Source organism: Amia ocellicauda, chromosome 3, assembly GCF_036373705.1.
Source record: "Amia ocellicauda isolate fAmiCal2 chromosome 3, fAmiCal2.hap1, whole genome shotgun sequence".
Classification (NCBI taxonomy): Eukaryota; Metazoa; Chordata; class Actinopteri; order Amiiformes; family Amiidae; genus Amia; species Amia ocellicauda.
In genome coordinates, this window is record NC_089852.1 from 38,909,588 (window position 1) to 38,925,950 (window position 16,363).

The 16,363-nt window shown below is 37.5% G+C and overlaps 3 protein-coding genes and 1 non-coding gene across 5 annotated transcripts; 1 reads left to right on the forward strand and 3 right to left on the reverse strand.

The window, feature by feature from the left end:
• The first annotated feature begins 5,126 nt into the window (after positions 1–5,126).
• On the forward strand, positions 5,127–6,030 carry thrsp (thyroid hormone responsive). The gene has a single exon (XM_066699384.1). The coding sequence runs from the start codon at positions 5,223–5,225 to the stop codon at positions 5,640–5,642; it is 420 nt and encodes a 139-aa protein (XP_066555481.1). The 5' UTR covers positions 5,127–5,222; the 3' UTR covers positions 5,643–6,030.
• A 471-nt stretch (positions 6,031–6,501) lies between these two features.
• On the reverse strand, positions 6,502–7,752 carry ndufc2 (NADH:ubiquinone oxidoreductase subunit C2). The gene is made up of 3 exons (XM_066699385.1): positions 7,470–7,752; positions 7,045–7,188; positions 6,502–6,659 (listed from the first exon to the last, which is right to left on the reverse strand). The coding sequence occupies exons 1-3, from the start codon at positions 7,606–7,608 to the stop codon at positions 6,610–6,612; spliced, it is 333 nt and encodes a 110-aa protein (XP_066555482.1). The 5' UTR covers positions 7,609–7,752; the 3' UTR covers positions 6,502–6,609.
• A 577-nt stretch (positions 7,753–8,329) lies between these two features.
• On the reverse strand, positions 8,330–13,389 carry alg8 (ALG8 alpha-1,3-glucosyltransferase). 2 transcript variants are annotated; one of them, XM_066699373.1, is made up of 13 exons: positions 13,271–13,389; positions 12,847–12,925; positions 12,333–12,526; positions 12,093–12,202; positions 11,792–11,859; positions 11,468–11,594; positions 11,054–11,157; positions 10,411–10,531; positions 10,185–10,324; positions 9,851–9,990; positions 9,658–9,755; positions 9,291–9,363; positions 8,330–8,728 (listed from the first exon to the last, which is right to left on the reverse strand). In XM_066699373.1, exons 1-13 carry the CDS (start codon positions 13,357–13,359, stop codon positions 8,494–8,496), a joined length of 1,578 nt encoding a protein of 525 aa, XP_066555470.1. In that variant the 5' UTR covers positions 13,360–13,389; the 3' UTR covers positions 8,330–8,493. The 2 variants fall into 2 exon arrangements, with proteins under 2 accessions (XP_066555470.1, XP_066555471.1); XM_066699374.1 differs by lacking the exon at positions 12,847–12,925 and having other exon boundaries at positions 13,271–13,373.
• Positions 13,390–15,645: 2,256 nt separating this feature from the next.
• Positions 15,646–15,787, reverse strand: LOC136747386 (U4 spliceosomal RNA). Its single transcript, XR_010816487.1, has one exon. It is a non-coding gene; the product is annotated as a U4 spliceosomal RNA (small nuclear RNA).
• Positions 15,788–16,363: the final 576 nt, after the last annotated feature.

Below are 16,363 nucleotides of genomic sequence, written 5' to 3' on the forward strand. Positions count from 1 at the left end.
AGTTTGCTCCAGCAGTATAAATGAAATGATAACATGAAACTAAATAAAAGTTGTCATCCTGTCCCCATAAAGAAGATAGTCACTTGCTTAGTCCAGTAATAAGCCTTCAGTGACTATATTATACCTCTTAATTTAAGTCTCTGCTTTTACAGATCAATTATACTAGGAAAAATAAACAGGTTCAAAAATAAATAAATAATCAAATCTTTAAAAAGCTATCAAAGCTACAAGCACAATCACTAAGAAATGGATCTGACTTAGAATTTGCCTAAATAATAAAAACATTAAACTGGAAAAAATATGGAATTCACCTTATCACCTTATTCACCTTAATTCTTATCAGCAGAATACAGACATAAGACACACAGTGTGTCAAAGTGTCTTTACACACAGTGTACACAGCGTGATTTCAACTTTAAATATTTATTGCTTCTGAGGCCTTCAGTGCAAGGTCATGACTGATATTACAAAACTTTTTTTGGCATGTACTATTGGGGCAATGCACCAGACATAAAGATACGTTTCTCAGTGCAGATTACAGTAGGAGCAAAAAGGAAAATACAAATTGTAACATTTCATGTTTCCCTTACATACATAGCTTCTATAGTTCAGAGGGTAATACAATTCCAGTTCTGTCACAGTAACTTAAGGACGGTATTTTTCAGTTTGACCACTTTAGCACCATACGTTCTTGATTTTTAAACTTTCTGCCTGATGAAGAGCACTTAATTGACCCTTAGGGCCCCACAAAGACTGAATCTCTTGTTCTTTCTCTTAAAAGTGAAGGAAAAGTGCACAGTTTAAACAATTAAAACATTTTTATAATTATTTTTTTATTTCACAAAAGGCCTCAAATGTAATGTTGATGTCTATAAAACATTATACATGATTAAAGACCAGTGCATACTTGTTTTCATCAGAATTTGTCTAGTTTATATATTATATCCAATGTATTCCAAAACTTCATGTACATGTGATCAGTTATTAAACAAACAGACTAAAACAAGAACGTGTCTAAAAGCATAACCATCCTCATAATCATGAATTAAGTCCTTTGCAAATTTAAAAATACAAATATAATTATAGCATGATTTTCAAGTAACAAACAAAATACATTAATGAGGAAACATTAAGTCTTATAGTGCATTTGTCATTTTTGTAACCTTTTCACTGGAACCTTTTTGTAAATAAATAAAAATAGGCAAGCAGTGAATTACAATTTTATCACAGTATATCATGTAATATCAGATTATATATTTATTTATTAAGGTGAGGGAGATCATTATTATTTTATTTCTTAGCAGACACCCTTTTATTGTAGTTACAATACATCACATTATTTTTGTATAAAATTACCCATTTATATAGTTAAGTTTTTTTTCTGGCACAATCTAGGTAGTTTGTTGAAAGGTACAACAGCATTGTTTTAATTTTGTTTATGACATTACAGCACAAATATTTAGTTATTTGGAATTATACATCTTAACTAAATATGTTTGAGGGAGATTAAAAAATGCATTGGATTATTAAATGTATTAAAATAATCTCCATTTAAAAGTTTACAAATTATTTAATATTCCATTACAAATTCTAAGAATACTTGACATTTAAAGATTACATTTTTAATGTAAAGATGATTATCTTTCAGTTTATCTTTCAGATGATCTTCTGTGACTGAGCAAGGAGAAATCCTGGTCATGTACCCTGTGGATATAATTTTATAAGCCAGAAAAGTCATATGGTTTTGTACCTCAATGTAGGGTTGGCAATGCTCCAGGTTTGCTGGGGAAAAAGTGCAAATTAGGATGGGATAATTAATGATAATTTATTTATATGTATTTTTTATATGTAAGTTGTGTTGCATTGCTTACATTTTCCAAAATGATTAAAAGAGATAAGAATATAGAAATCTAGCTTGAAAGTATCAGTGTTTTATTTACTCTTTGAATTTTTAAAAAAAAGTATAAATAACTCTAAAAGAAAACCAACATATGTATTACAATCATCTGTTTAACCATTAAAACACAAACCAGTTGAACAAAGTACAATAAAGATATATGTGGCAATCCAGGCACAGGGGGCCCATGACTCCAGCATGTGACCATAACTCCCTGGCAAAAATCTTTTGGCCAATCAAAAGTCAGGACATTTCAGATTACAGATGGCTATAAAATGAGGTGAATTTGTGCAGATAAAGAAATAGTTAAAAGTGTGAAAGTAGTGAAAATATATTTTTTGTGCCCTGAGATTATAAAACCACTTCTTCAACTGAGAAAGTGAAGGTGTCATAGAATTACAATTAATTAAAAATAATGTATTATGTACCAAGAGCTGGAGTGAGAACTGATTTTATTTTATAAACCCCAACACATGACAATACCTATAAAGTTATGTATTTTGTTAATTCAAGATCACTGGGCTTAATAAGACCTTTTTTTTTTGCATTACTAGTACTCATATTATTTATTTTGATTTCCCCTATGCCCGCTTTCCCTTAGCTCTTAACTGTGACTTAACATCTTGTCAGCACTTATCAGCTTTTACAATCTAGGATGTAAGTCTTCAACAAGAGACCACTTAACATTGATTTCTGAACTTGGAGTGGTCTCTTAATTTTTTCAAAGAGCTGTATATTGTTTACTGTATATCTCGTATACACTTGTGTAAATTGGAATTTATGAATTGCATTATGCCTTGACCTGCACTGTATTATTGCACTTTGCATTGCTCTTATATTTTGCAAGTCACCCTGGACAAGGGTGTCTGCTAAGAAATAAATAATAATAATAATAATAATAATAATAATAATAATAATAATAATAATAATAATAATAATATATGGTAGAGTTTATGGGGGGGGGGGTTTAGATTGGCTCCGCTCCAGCTGCTGAAACTGGCTCTGGGCTCCGGAGCCTCTGCACGGCCAACCCTACTACCCTCTCTCTCCTTTCACTTTATATCAGATGTTGGAGGAGCAGACTGAGATTAGATAAGAGGATTTATTTGAATTACAGTTACATGATCTTTAGTGACCTCTGCCAGTCAATACAGGTGTAGATGGACCTGGAGTGATCTTTGCAATAAAATAATGCTTTGATTAACTGGTTGAAGCAGTTGTTCATTTGCGAGATGCCCGTGGAAAATAAATCCCATAATGCGCAAGTATCAAAGGAGAATTTTTTTTTTTTTTTTGTAGTGTTCAGTTCCTTATAAATCTGTGAAAACCATCTAATACCAGCAAGCCTTTCCCAAAGCTAGGTATCATACTGAATAAAGACAAATAAATTAAAATTATTGTGTGGCATGAGGAGAAAATGTGTGAGTAAACCAGCTACAGTGAGGGAAAAAAGTATTTGATCCCCTGCTGATTTTGTACGTTTGCCCACTGACAAAGAAATGATCAGTCTATAATTTTAATGGTAGGTGTATTTTAACAGCGAGAGACAGAATAACAGCAAAAAAATCCAGAAAATGCATTTCCAAAAAGTTATACATTGATTTGCATGTTAATGAGGGAAATAAGTATTTGATCCCCTATCAATCAGCAAGATTTCTGGCTCCCAGGTGTCTTTTATACAGGTAACGAGCTGAGATTAGGAGCACTCTCTTAAAGGGAGTGCTCCTAATCTCAGCTCGTTACCTGTATAAAAGACACCTGTCCACAGAAGCAATCAATCAATCAGATTCCAAACTCTCCACCATGGCCAAGACCAAAGAGCTGTCCAAGGATGTCAGGGACAAGATTGTAGACCTACACAAGGCTGGAATGGGCTACAAGACCATCGCCAAGCAGCTTGGTGAGAAGGTGACAACAGTTGGTGCGATTATTCGCAAATGGAGAAAACACAAAATAACTGTCAGTCTCCCTCGGTCTGGGTTTCCATGGAAGATCTCACCTCGTGGAGTTTCAATGATCATGAGAACGGTGAGGAATCAGCCCAGAACTACACGGGAGGATCTTGTTAATGATCTCAAGGCAGCTGGGACCATAGTCACCAAGAAAACTATTGGTAACACACTACGCCGTGAAGGACTGAAATCCTGCAGTGCCCGCAAGGTCCCCCTGCTCAAGAAAGCACATGTACAGGCCCATCTGAAGTTTGCCAATGAACATCTGAATGATTCAGAGGAGAACTGGGTGGAAGTGTTGTGGTCAGATGAGACCAAAATCGAGCTCTTTGGCATCAACTCAACTCGCCGTGTTTGGAGGAGGAGGAATGACCCCAAGAACACCATCCCCACCGTCAAACATGGAGGTGGAAACATTATGCTTTGGGGGTGTTTTTCTGCTAAGGGGACAGGACAACTGCACTGCATCAAAGGGACGATGGACGGGGCCATGTACCGTCAAATCTTGGGTGAGAACCTCCTTCTCTCAGCCAGGGCATTGAAAATGGGTCGTGGATGGGGATTCCAGCATGACAATGACCCAAAACACACAGCCAAGGCAACAAAGGAGTGGCTCAAGAAGAAGCACATTAAGGTCCTGGAGTGGCCTAGCCAGTCTCCAGACCTTAATCCCATAGAAAATCTGTGGAGGGAGCTGAAGGTTCGAGTTGCCAAACGTCAGCCTCGAAACCTTAATGACTTGGAGAGGATCTGCAAAGAGGAGTAGGACAAAATCCCTCCTGAGATGTGTGCAAACCTGGTGGCCAACTACAAGAAACGTCTGACCTCTGGATTTTTTTGTTGTTATTCTGTCTCTCACTGTTAAAATACACCTACCATTAAAATTATAGACTGATCATTTCTTTGTCAGTGGGCAAACATACAAAATCAGCAGGGGATCAAATACTTTTTTCCCCCACTGTACCTAAGGATGATAATAAAATGTCAATTGGTCAAAGGTAAATTATTAATGATGGTAGGGAGGGTAAAATATCAAGTCTGTTTGAGGACTGTGTGTGTCAATCAGCTGATCACAGAGTATACATATGGTGTTAGGGACTTCTGCTTCGCCAGGGGCCGGTCACCTGTCTCGGTTCCACAACAGCAGACGGCTAAAGATCAGGAAAATCAAACGAACACAATATTGCATCACTATTGCATTCGAGAAATTTCCCAGCCAGAGACGGAACTCTAATTGTGCAACTGTGTCTGGTGCTGGACCTAGGCTCACTGTCCTATAAAGTCTTCTGCATTCTCTCATTGAGCCTCACACTGCACAGAGCCTTCCTGCAGAGGGACGCCTCACGCCCAGCACCACAGCACGGGAAGAGACCATGGAGTCCGCCGAGGTGAAGCTCACCAAAAGCTGCCTACTTGTTGCACTGAGATGCTACAGCACTGCCATCCGCAACATGGAGCAAACCATCATGTTACCGAGCTCACTGCGGGACGTGCTGTCGGAGGAGCCCGATGACAACGGGGCTGCCCAGGGAGACGGAAAAGACCTGTACGAGTACTATCTCATGCTGAAGTCCATCAGGAACATTATGGAGAGTGGCCTGTTGCCCCTCGACGACCGCAAAGGCAAGAGCCAGCCCCCCTTCAGCGGCCACCTGGAGCCCCTCCAGGACACAGACCCCGAGACGCTCTGCCACTACCACCTGAGAGGGCTGTTCTCTGTGCTGGGACACCTCACCAAGAAGTCTCAAACCCTCACCAGGAGGTACAAGGAAATCCTTGGCCTTTCTAACTAGAACAGCCTGAGAAAAGAAAATAAACATGCTAAAAAAGAAAAAAAAATGGAAAGAAAACCTACTCACAATTACCACTAACCTGCAACATGTAATCTGAGGTCTCTAAAGGGAAGGAAAACACAATAATATTCATTTACAGCTAATGTTTAGTAGTTTACACACAAATGTGATCCTTTGCAAGGTGCCTGATTTTGAAACATGGAATAAAGATACGCTGTATAAACCAAATTCTCTATCTGCATGTTTTTTGTAAACTTTTTTTCTCCAGTATGTAGAATATTGCATATGTCCTCTACAGAAATGTCATATGTATTACTTGGCTATAAATCGAGATTAACCAGTCAGAGTTATTGGCTTGTTTTGAAATAAAAGCATTGATGAATACTAACTGGAAGCAGAAAGAAATAACATTGTCTATATTGAATTGTAACTCTAAGATCACAAACATAAAATTGTACTTTGAACACTTTATTTTGTTTTGGCCAATTACATAACAAACACGTACAGAATTCGCTTTTATTTTTAAATTAAACTGCAAGAAAATACTAATTGTTAGGTTTAGCTTCAGTATTACTAAGCGACAGAATGGATTTTAACTATGTAGGTTTAACCTGTACAAATACTTGATTTATGTTACACTGATTAATAACTGTGCTAAATAAATGTAGCAATAACTAAAATAAATAAATAACTACCAAGTGTATCTAACACCTCTTATTAATTGTGGATGATTAAACCTTAAATATCACATTTTAAACTAAACCACTCAACCCCACATCAGCTCCCTAAGATCCTGCCTCTAGAACTGCTTACAAAGGAAAGAAATAGCACACAAAAATTATGAAGGGGGAAAAAAAGGCAGTTTTTATAATTTATTGTATGTTCAAAAGTTTTATACAGATCTGTCCGAGCCGTGGACAGGAGGAGGCTCTCACAGCAGACATGCTCCAGGTTATCCAAGGGGGATTTAGCGAATGGGGTGGAAATCCTCCAGAATTTCAGCATAGGTCTTCTTCTCTGTATTGGGGGGGGGGGGGTGAAAGGTTATCCATGGTATATTTATATTTTTAAAGTTGGTTGAAGCTACTGGATTCTAGTGTTCTTTAGAGTCTGTACAAATACTCGATAGCTCTACCCGATCTTATACTATCCATCAGAGAGCAAATCACACTGGTGTTGATCGCATTAAACTGGGTACAGGGTTGGCATTTCACTTCTTTAGATCATTTACTGAGCAAACAAACACTCCCAAATGATCCTTATAGTGGTGAAACTGATCCTGACGATACAATTTCATAAAATAATTGTACTTCTTTGTTATCGTATAATATATAAGAAATGCTCATGGAAAATACAAGTATGCTTATTAAATATGTTACAGTATGTAGCTGCAAACACACACCTTGTGGGTGGAATTCCTCAGGGTGCAATCTCATGTACTGGGTCATGTCTCGGTCACGCCTGGCATTAGTGTAATTCTCCCATTTGGTGAGGTGATACCCTACAAACCAACCAATGCTTGTCATGAGGACCTGACGATGAACTCCTGCAAATGGAAGAAAAAGAGGGGAAACTAAATTCAGCAAGACATTATACTGTATCAAAACACAGATTTAAAACGCAATATACATAAATATATTAAGACTGCAGTGATTCCAAGTCTCACAACTGCATAAATAAATAATCTGCATTATGCAACAGTAAACATCTACTTGCCTTATGTCTTGGGGTGCTACGAAACTAAGATTTAACAACTATGTACTTTTAATCTTTTACTCAAAGCGAGTTAAGTGTTTGCACACGTTATGAACACATAAGAGACCTGACCTGATTTCAGAGCCGGCCTCCGGTTCAAACAGTTGTGGATCATCGCTGTGCACCAGCCCATGAACCCGAACCACACCGAGTTTCTGTTCACGATGCCCGGCGGAGGGAGACTTTTAGCCTCGTCCGGTATGAGTCCCATGCTGTCCGATAGAAAATAAGAAAATCCCTCCTCTGCTTAATACACGCAGGTAATAAACATATGATTGTGTCTAAACCACCCTTAAACAAACACGTCTCATCTCACCTCAGTGAAGAGGAAACCAAGGGCAACACAGGGACCGGAAATGGGTGTAATGTCCGTCATAAACACCCCTCTGTCACAAAGGTTCCGCTTTTCTTTTCTTTTTTAACATTTTAAGTTTTATACATTTCCTTCATGTTTCTATATACTTATAATGAGTATAGACATTATTTATGTATATATATATATATTACAGATTGTTTAAGTTGAGCAGTATTTTAAAATGCTATGTATTTCAAGTGAAACATGGTCATTCATAATCAACTACAATTCCACTAACCTGTTTGTCTGTGTTTAGCAAGCTTTAAATTATACCACTGATAACTCTTTATTATTATGCTTATAAAAGTGTATTTGAAATGTGACATGCTTGTTGAATTGGTACAAACAACCTCTGGATTTCAGATTCAATGTACATACATTTAATTTGGGCAGTTCAGAAAAATACATCAGTTACCTTAATATTTGTGAACTCACTTTATTTCTATGGCACAGGTTAGCTGGTACTTAAAAACAGTTGAACTGGATTAAAAAAAGATGTAAAAAGTAAAACAACAACAATAAAAAGTCTGCATAAAAAAGCATGTATTTCATACAACAAAACAAAAGAACACATGCATCCATTAATAATATTCCTGATTTTATTTTATAAAAATATACATTTTGTGTGCACATACAGATAGCATTCATACCACTGTGTCTGGGATTATAAAGCAGTCTCGTGCCCACACAGTATGTAGTGGGCACTCGCTTGCTTGGACCCTGAGTTGCATCTTTGTCTCTTCACTGACGTTTATTCTTGTCTGACTCCTTTGGCCTTGTGAACATTGAGACATAGAGCTTAATGAAGGAATAAGTAACTCCCAATGAACAGTACACAGAGGTCAGCAGCAGAGGAATGAAGGGCAAGGTTTGCTGCCAGTGGGTCAGAGGGTAGACAAGCTCACAGAAGATCTCCAGTGGGACCAGTCCAGTGAGGTAGGCTACCTCCACACAATTAATCAGGCAGCCTTCTTTTCTGGGGAGAAACAAAGGCCAGACCAATGTCATTATAAAGTGGTTCAGTCATTCTTACTCTGCCTGTTGCTGAAAGCACTATTGGTAATTATTTCCCCCAAAATTTGAACCCTTCTGTAGGGACTCATGCTTTTTACTGCCTTTAGATAGTTCTCCAAAACATGCACAGAATCCAAATCACATATGTCCAATAGTGCCTGAAAGTACATATTACCCCCCAACTTCCAATGGTATGTTACCATGCAGGCCTATTCATTTGTGTAGATCATATGCAGGTATATTAAACAAGACATTCTTGTAAATTCAGTTTAAAAAAAAAAACTTGAAAATGTTATAAATTCATAACGACAGTAATAACATGAATTAAATTATTCTGTTTAAAAAAAAAAACAGGCAAACGAGGCAACGGACTAGAAATTAGGATTAAGACTTGACAACCTATTTAGAATCTCATATTACCTTAAAGTAAATGCCTTAAGAAAAGAAGAGGGAATTTTAGAATGAAACCTGGAATAATACATTTGAAATGGAAATGTCAAAGAGTCTCCTCCACAGTCACTTACCGGAACAACATATTTAGTGAGGTCAAACTGTACACTGTAAACATTAACATGAGAAGGATTTTGATTGGTAGCTCTGCAAAAAAAAAAAAAAAAGTTTTACAGATTAATTTAAATGTTGGAAAGTTCCAATTCCATTCATGTAAATAATGTGAAGTGATTCTGATGTTATTTTTGAAACAATGACATGCTGTGCTCTACTCTATTGCTGCACTTTTCGTGTATTCAAGCTTCTTCATAAATGCAACAAATATATGCAACAATATTTAATTGTATTTACAAAAAACGAAATACACATTTTAATATTTATTGTGTTCATTTCCCAGATAAATATAGTAATACAGAATTATGTAAAAGGGACAGGCTGTACCTGGAGCAGTGAAGAGAAGGGGAAAGAGGGAGAAATGGCCTGTGGTTGCCAATATCACAAATATTCCAGCATCTCTTCGGCTTTCCACAGCCAAGATACTGCAATACAACAATTGCAACAGAAATGAGAACTGGGGATTTCAGTGAAATTATCAGGGTGACTTTGTTGTTGAAATGGTAATTCAATCAATTACCTCAATGGAAGGATGGCCATTAGAATAGCCTTTTCATGTACATGCCATCCAAACATGAAAGATCCCAAAGCACAGATAATCACACACCGAAGAAAGCCTCGGGGTCCCTGAGGGTTACGCCAAATACAGACAACTGCAGGCTAGTGAGAAAGGAGAGAGAAAAAAAGTGCAATGTTTTACTTTGTTCTCTTTCATAAGTGAAATATGTAATGTTTTTTTAGGAATTGACCAAATGTAACTAAGTTGCAGCTCAACCTGAAGGACTATGTTACTAAAACATACCATAATCAACCCTGTGGAAGAACAACACTTTCAGAGTAGGAGGCATACTCACAAGGACTGAAGTGATGGTGCAAACCAGGGTCACTAACGGAGTCACAGAGGGAAGGACAGAGTGCTGAAATTCCTGGACTAACCCCCCAGTCATTGAGGCCTTGGGCAGCTTGTCCATTTCAATCCATTGTAGCTTCACCCCTAAAGCAATTGTTTTAAGAAAGTGAGTATTCCTATAAATTCCTACCAACAATGTACAATGGAATTTGGTGAAAATAAAAGGATACCTAAGACGGACAGAGTTTTGTCTGCCACATTATACAATGCCCAGAAGTTGGGTGCCCAGTAGGCATGGCACAGTCCTCTCTTGAAGGGAAAGAGTCTGGACAGCACCTGAGGAAGGTGACCCTTCAAAACAAAGACACCTGATGTTATCAACCATGAATTCAACTGAAGCAAATGCCATTTACACAGCGTCTATCAGAACACCATGATCCATCTTTTATTTAACAAAACATTAAAACTCAATGACAACATTCAATCACAAAATAAGTATGTCTTTTTCATGTAATGTCTCATCTAGAGGAACATTAACAAGTCATTTAAAACAATACATTGAATCTGCAAGACTACTTGTACTTTCCTTGACTGGTTGAAAATAAATTTCTTCATATTCACTGTGCAGCCGTCCCCCTCTAGTGGTCAATATATAGCACTGCTTCCAAACTACAGTAAATACAGTACTAATGTTTTCTTATATGTCTTAAAGACTTATGATTAGGCATATTAAATATATATATATATATATATATATTGATTACTTTTTTGTTAAATGAAATATACAGATGCATTTGAAAATGTATGTTGAATGAAAGCTTTTTTCTCATTGCCTCACGGCTGAGCTCAACAGAAGGCAACATGTATAATTACCATAGCAATGAATGGCCCAAAGGACAGAGCAAAGACGGAGCACACAATTGTTCCCAAAACCACAAAACGAGTGAAACTTAAACTCCTCCACTTTATTGATCCATCTATTAAAAAAAGTAAGAATTAAGCAAATATACCACAAAAACACTGCACTTATATTCAGTTTCCATTAAAGGGCAAACCCAGATATTTAATTTAGGCATTAAACAGCACAAACAAGTTTACAGACCTCTGTAAATGATAGCCCAAGTTCACCTGATTTTGGACAGGATGTATCATTGGTGCTACTCAGCTGAGGGTTAGCCTTGCTGTTAATTTAACTTATTTTCCAATAATATAATTGAATTGTGTGGCCTACATGATAGTCTTAACCATCCATGGCCTGCTATAAAAATGAGTTAAATTTCAGATTACCTGGATTGTTCTGGGTGAAGCAGAAAGAACGCAGGAGGTAGATTCCATATGCAGGAGCTATGTACAGGTAAATATGTTTAAAATTCAGCAGCAACGCAAACAGTAGAGCTCCTTCAAGGTGTCTGTTCTGTGAAAAACACAAGGTTGGAAACAATGAGGATGCAGAAAGTTCTTTCCAGTATTTGTACTTCTATAAATTTAAAGTTAAAAATAAATATTACATTTCTATCTGAATATCTAATGTTACTTATGCTATATAGCTAAATTAGAGTACTAAGACTAAAACAATAGGTTAAATTGCTGAACTAGTGTTGTTTCCTGTACCTGGAAGTGCCTGGCAACTGAGAGAAGCAGCAGGCCAAACAAGAAGCCATTGTATTGGAAATGGATGTCTGGATAGGAGTTAAAAATGTAACACAAAGTGCCTTTGAAACTAATACCTTAACCATAAAAAAAAAAAATAATAACTAGCAGTAAAATCTCCTTCTATCTCCAATGACTGCGGTATGCTGTTCCCCAACATATTGCAATATATACTGTTGGTCATTATATATATTATTAGTAATACTGTTCAGTGCAACCTTCTTGCATCAAGCTGTATTGAATGTTCACTTGTGAAGGATACGATCAATGATGAGGAGCCCAAAGTTGCACAGCAGCAGCACAGCCAACACAAACACTGGCTTCTCCAGGAGATCCTTGGGTTCTTTATTTCTTCTCACACATTTTAAACACCTATACAGTAAGGTGGTTTTAGTTAGGTTTAGTGTAGTTTAGCCAATCAAAAGAGTACAATTAAACCGTTTATAATGAAGTTCCTTATTTATTTATTTTTTAAATCACACCACAAGGTGAACATACTTACTCTTTAACGGCATAAATGAAGAGAAGGTCAGTAAAGATGACCGAGAGCCGCTGAAAGATGACAGTGGCAGGACTGGCATAATTCAAATTGGTCACAACCAGCATTTCTTTGTCAAAATACTTCGCAATGTGGGACAGGCCATATTCAAACCAAGCAAACAATGGAGGATAATCTAAAGTCCATTCAGAGGTGTCCTTAAAACAAAAGAAAGAAATTGATTATCTGACAATCTGCATTGATTTCTATATAAGGACGTGCTTATAAATTAGATGCACTTCTTTCAGCTTTACCTTTATGCTTTTTAACAAGAGGTTGATGCTAGGATCTCCCACATAATAAACTAAATTCACACTCTTAGTTTTATATTAAAAAGCTTTATTTAAATGCAAAACCATATTACTTTGATTATAGCCTAGTTAAATATGTGTTGGTTAATGTTCATTCGGCAAATTACTACCCGTATCCAAGACGACCATACCATAAAAATAACTTGTAGTAAATAATAATTACTTACTTCATAGTACCATTTGGAGACTGCTAAACTGTGTGTAATTGCAAGCCAGTTTCTGTGTACCTCAAAATCCGTAGAATGGCTATAAAAATGCATTACACAAAAGATACATTACAACGTCTACAAAGTTTATAGTGTAATTTATAGTTGTTTCACGATTTTACAAAATAAACATTTGATTTAACAAATACAATTGTGGTCAGTAAAAAGTTGATCTGTACATTTTAATAACTTAATGCACGTTTAATTAGTTTTTCAGAGCATATATCTAATTCGTATGAACTATATTGATAACCAGTGCTGGATGTGATGAACTCTCAAACCAACAATATATAACTATAGCAGCAACATGCCTAGTATTTCAGATTAAACTTTGAGTTACCAGGTCTAAGTAAGATCTGAATGATGAATAAGGTGTTTGACTTACTAAGTGTTTATAAGAAGGCATTTTAAAAGAGAAATCCCGATTGCCAGCGTCGGGAACCAGCTCCAACTGTTCACTGTGGGCGCCGCCATGACAGCTTCTTCAATCAACTTTATTTACAACACAGACACTCGGACAAAGCGCTAAATGAATGAACCTGGGTGTTTTTAAACTGTCTGCAATAACAATACATACAAATAATTTAGTGTAAACGTTTTTTTCTTTCACTTTGCATGAATCCACAAGGCTGGTGACCACAAGGCTTGTAGTGATAAATATCTGGACTATTTGGTCTGGGAACTGAAATAAACACTAACACTAAAATCTTGCAACGGAAAATGAGGTGCCAGGGTAAAACCTTGCGACCCGGCGGCTGTGATCTGTGACCACACACACACACACACACACACACACACACACACACACACACACACACACACACACATATACATACACACACATATACATACACACATATACATACACACACATATACATACACACATATACATACACACACATATACATACACACACATATACATACACACACACACACATATACATACACACACACATACTTACACACACACATACATACACACACACATATACACACACACACACATATACACACACATACATACACACACATATACATACACACACACACACATATACATACACACACACACACATATACACACACACACACACACACATATACATACACACACACACACACATATACACACACATACACACACACACATATACATACACACACACACACATACATACACACACATATACATACACACACACACATATACATACACACATATATACACACATATATATATACACACACATATATATACAAACATATACACACACACATATATATATACACACATATATATACACACACACACACACACACATATATATACACACACACATATACATACACACACACACATATATATATACACACACATATATATACACTCACCTAAAGGATTATTAGGAACACCATACTAATACTGTGTTTGACCCCCTTTCGCCTTCAGAACTGCCTTAATTCTACGAGGCATTGATTCAACAAGGTGCTGAAAGCATTCTTTAGAAATGTTGGCCCATATTGATAGGATAACATCTTGCAGTTGATGGAGATTTGTGGGATGCACATCCAGGGCACGAAGCTCCCGTTCCACCACATCCCAAAGATGCTCTATTGGGTTGAGATCTGGTGACTGTGGGGGCCAGTTTAGTACAGTGAACTCATTGTCATGTTCAAGAAACCAATTTGAAATGATTCGACCTTTGTGACATGGTGCATTATCCTGCTTGAAGTAGCCATCAGAGGATGGGTACATGGTGGTCATAAAGGGATGGACATGGTCAGAAACAATGCTCAGGTAGGCCGTGGCATTTAAACGATGCCCAATTGGCACTAAGGGGCCTAAAGTGTGCCAAGAAAACATCCCCCACACCATTACACCACCACCACCACCAGCCTGCACAGTGGTAACAAGGCATGATGGATCCATGTTCTCATTCTGTTTACACCAAATTCTGACTCTACCATCTGAATGTCTCAACAGAAATCGAGACTCATCAGACCAGGCAACATTTTTCCAGTCTTCAACTGTCCAATTTTGGTGAGCTTGTGCAAATTGTAGCCTCTTTTTCCTATTTGTAGTGGAGATGAGTGGTACCCGGTGGGGTCTTCTGCTGTTGAAGCCCATCCGCCTCAAAGTTGTACGTGTTGTGGCTTCACAAATGCTTTGCTGCATACCTCGGTTGTAACGAGTGCTTATTTCAGTCAAAGTTGCTCTTCTATCAGCTTGAATCAGTCAGCCCATTCTCCTCTGACCTTTAGCATCAACAAGGCATTTTCGCCCACAGGACTGCCGCATACTGGATGTTTTTCCCTTTTCACACCATTCTTTGTAAACCCTAGAAATGGTTGTGCGTGAAAATCCCAGTAACTGAGCAGATTGTGAAATACTCAGACCGGCCCGTCTGGCACCAACAACCATGCCACGCTCAAAATTGCTTAAATCACCTTTCTTTCCCATTCAGACATTCAGTTTGGAGTTCAGGAGATTGTCTTGACCAGGACCACACCCCTAAATGCATTGAAGCAACTGCCATGTGATTGGTTGGTTAGATAATTGCATTAATGAGAAATTGAACAGGTGTTCCTAATAATCCTTTAGGTGAGTGTATATATATATACACACACACACACACATATATATATATATACACACACATATACATACACACACACATATATATATATATATACACACATATACACGAGCGGTTTCCACTCAAGAAAGAAGTTTCTATTTTTCACCAGAAAATCAGTCTCCTTGGAGACTGTCAAAAATTGCCGGCACCAGCTATATTTCAAGCCGGCGCAAGCGGGGTATTGGGTAAAGTTTTCAACTAGCAATAATCGCGCCTCGGATAAACCTCATAGGCTACGATACTGCCACTGCGCAAAGCTAACGAGTCTGCGGAAAGCAAGCCGCCCGACTTCGCGCAGAGAGCCAGCGCCACAGGGAGGGGTCTCTGATAGAAACCTGGTCTTTATATTGTCAATTCATTTATACCGATGTCATCAGTGTGCATATACTGGAGTCATCAACACAGCACATGGTAGGTATGAGTATACAATTAAATCCTAAGGTAAAGCTGTTTATAAAGCGCTAATTTTCACTGGGGCATCATGGGATAACATCATATGCAAATAAGTAGGATGGCAGGCGGGGCCACTCGGTGTAGTTCTCGTGGAAACCACGTGGAAATGAGGCCCATTATTACGATCGTGTTCATGCATAGAGCAGCACTGGTTTCATAACACAAAGACTGCACCCAACCAGTACACGCGAATGGCTCCAACATCGTCTAAATGATGTAGATCAGCTGATTTTTGTACCGGCTACATATAGTTGTTTTATAACGTTTTTCTGCTCGACATAAAACATACAAAAACAGCTGCACACAGATTTAGCAGTCAATCGCAATGGCACTTATTAAGATCATTTCGGATAATTTAATTATTATTAATAATGTCCAAAAT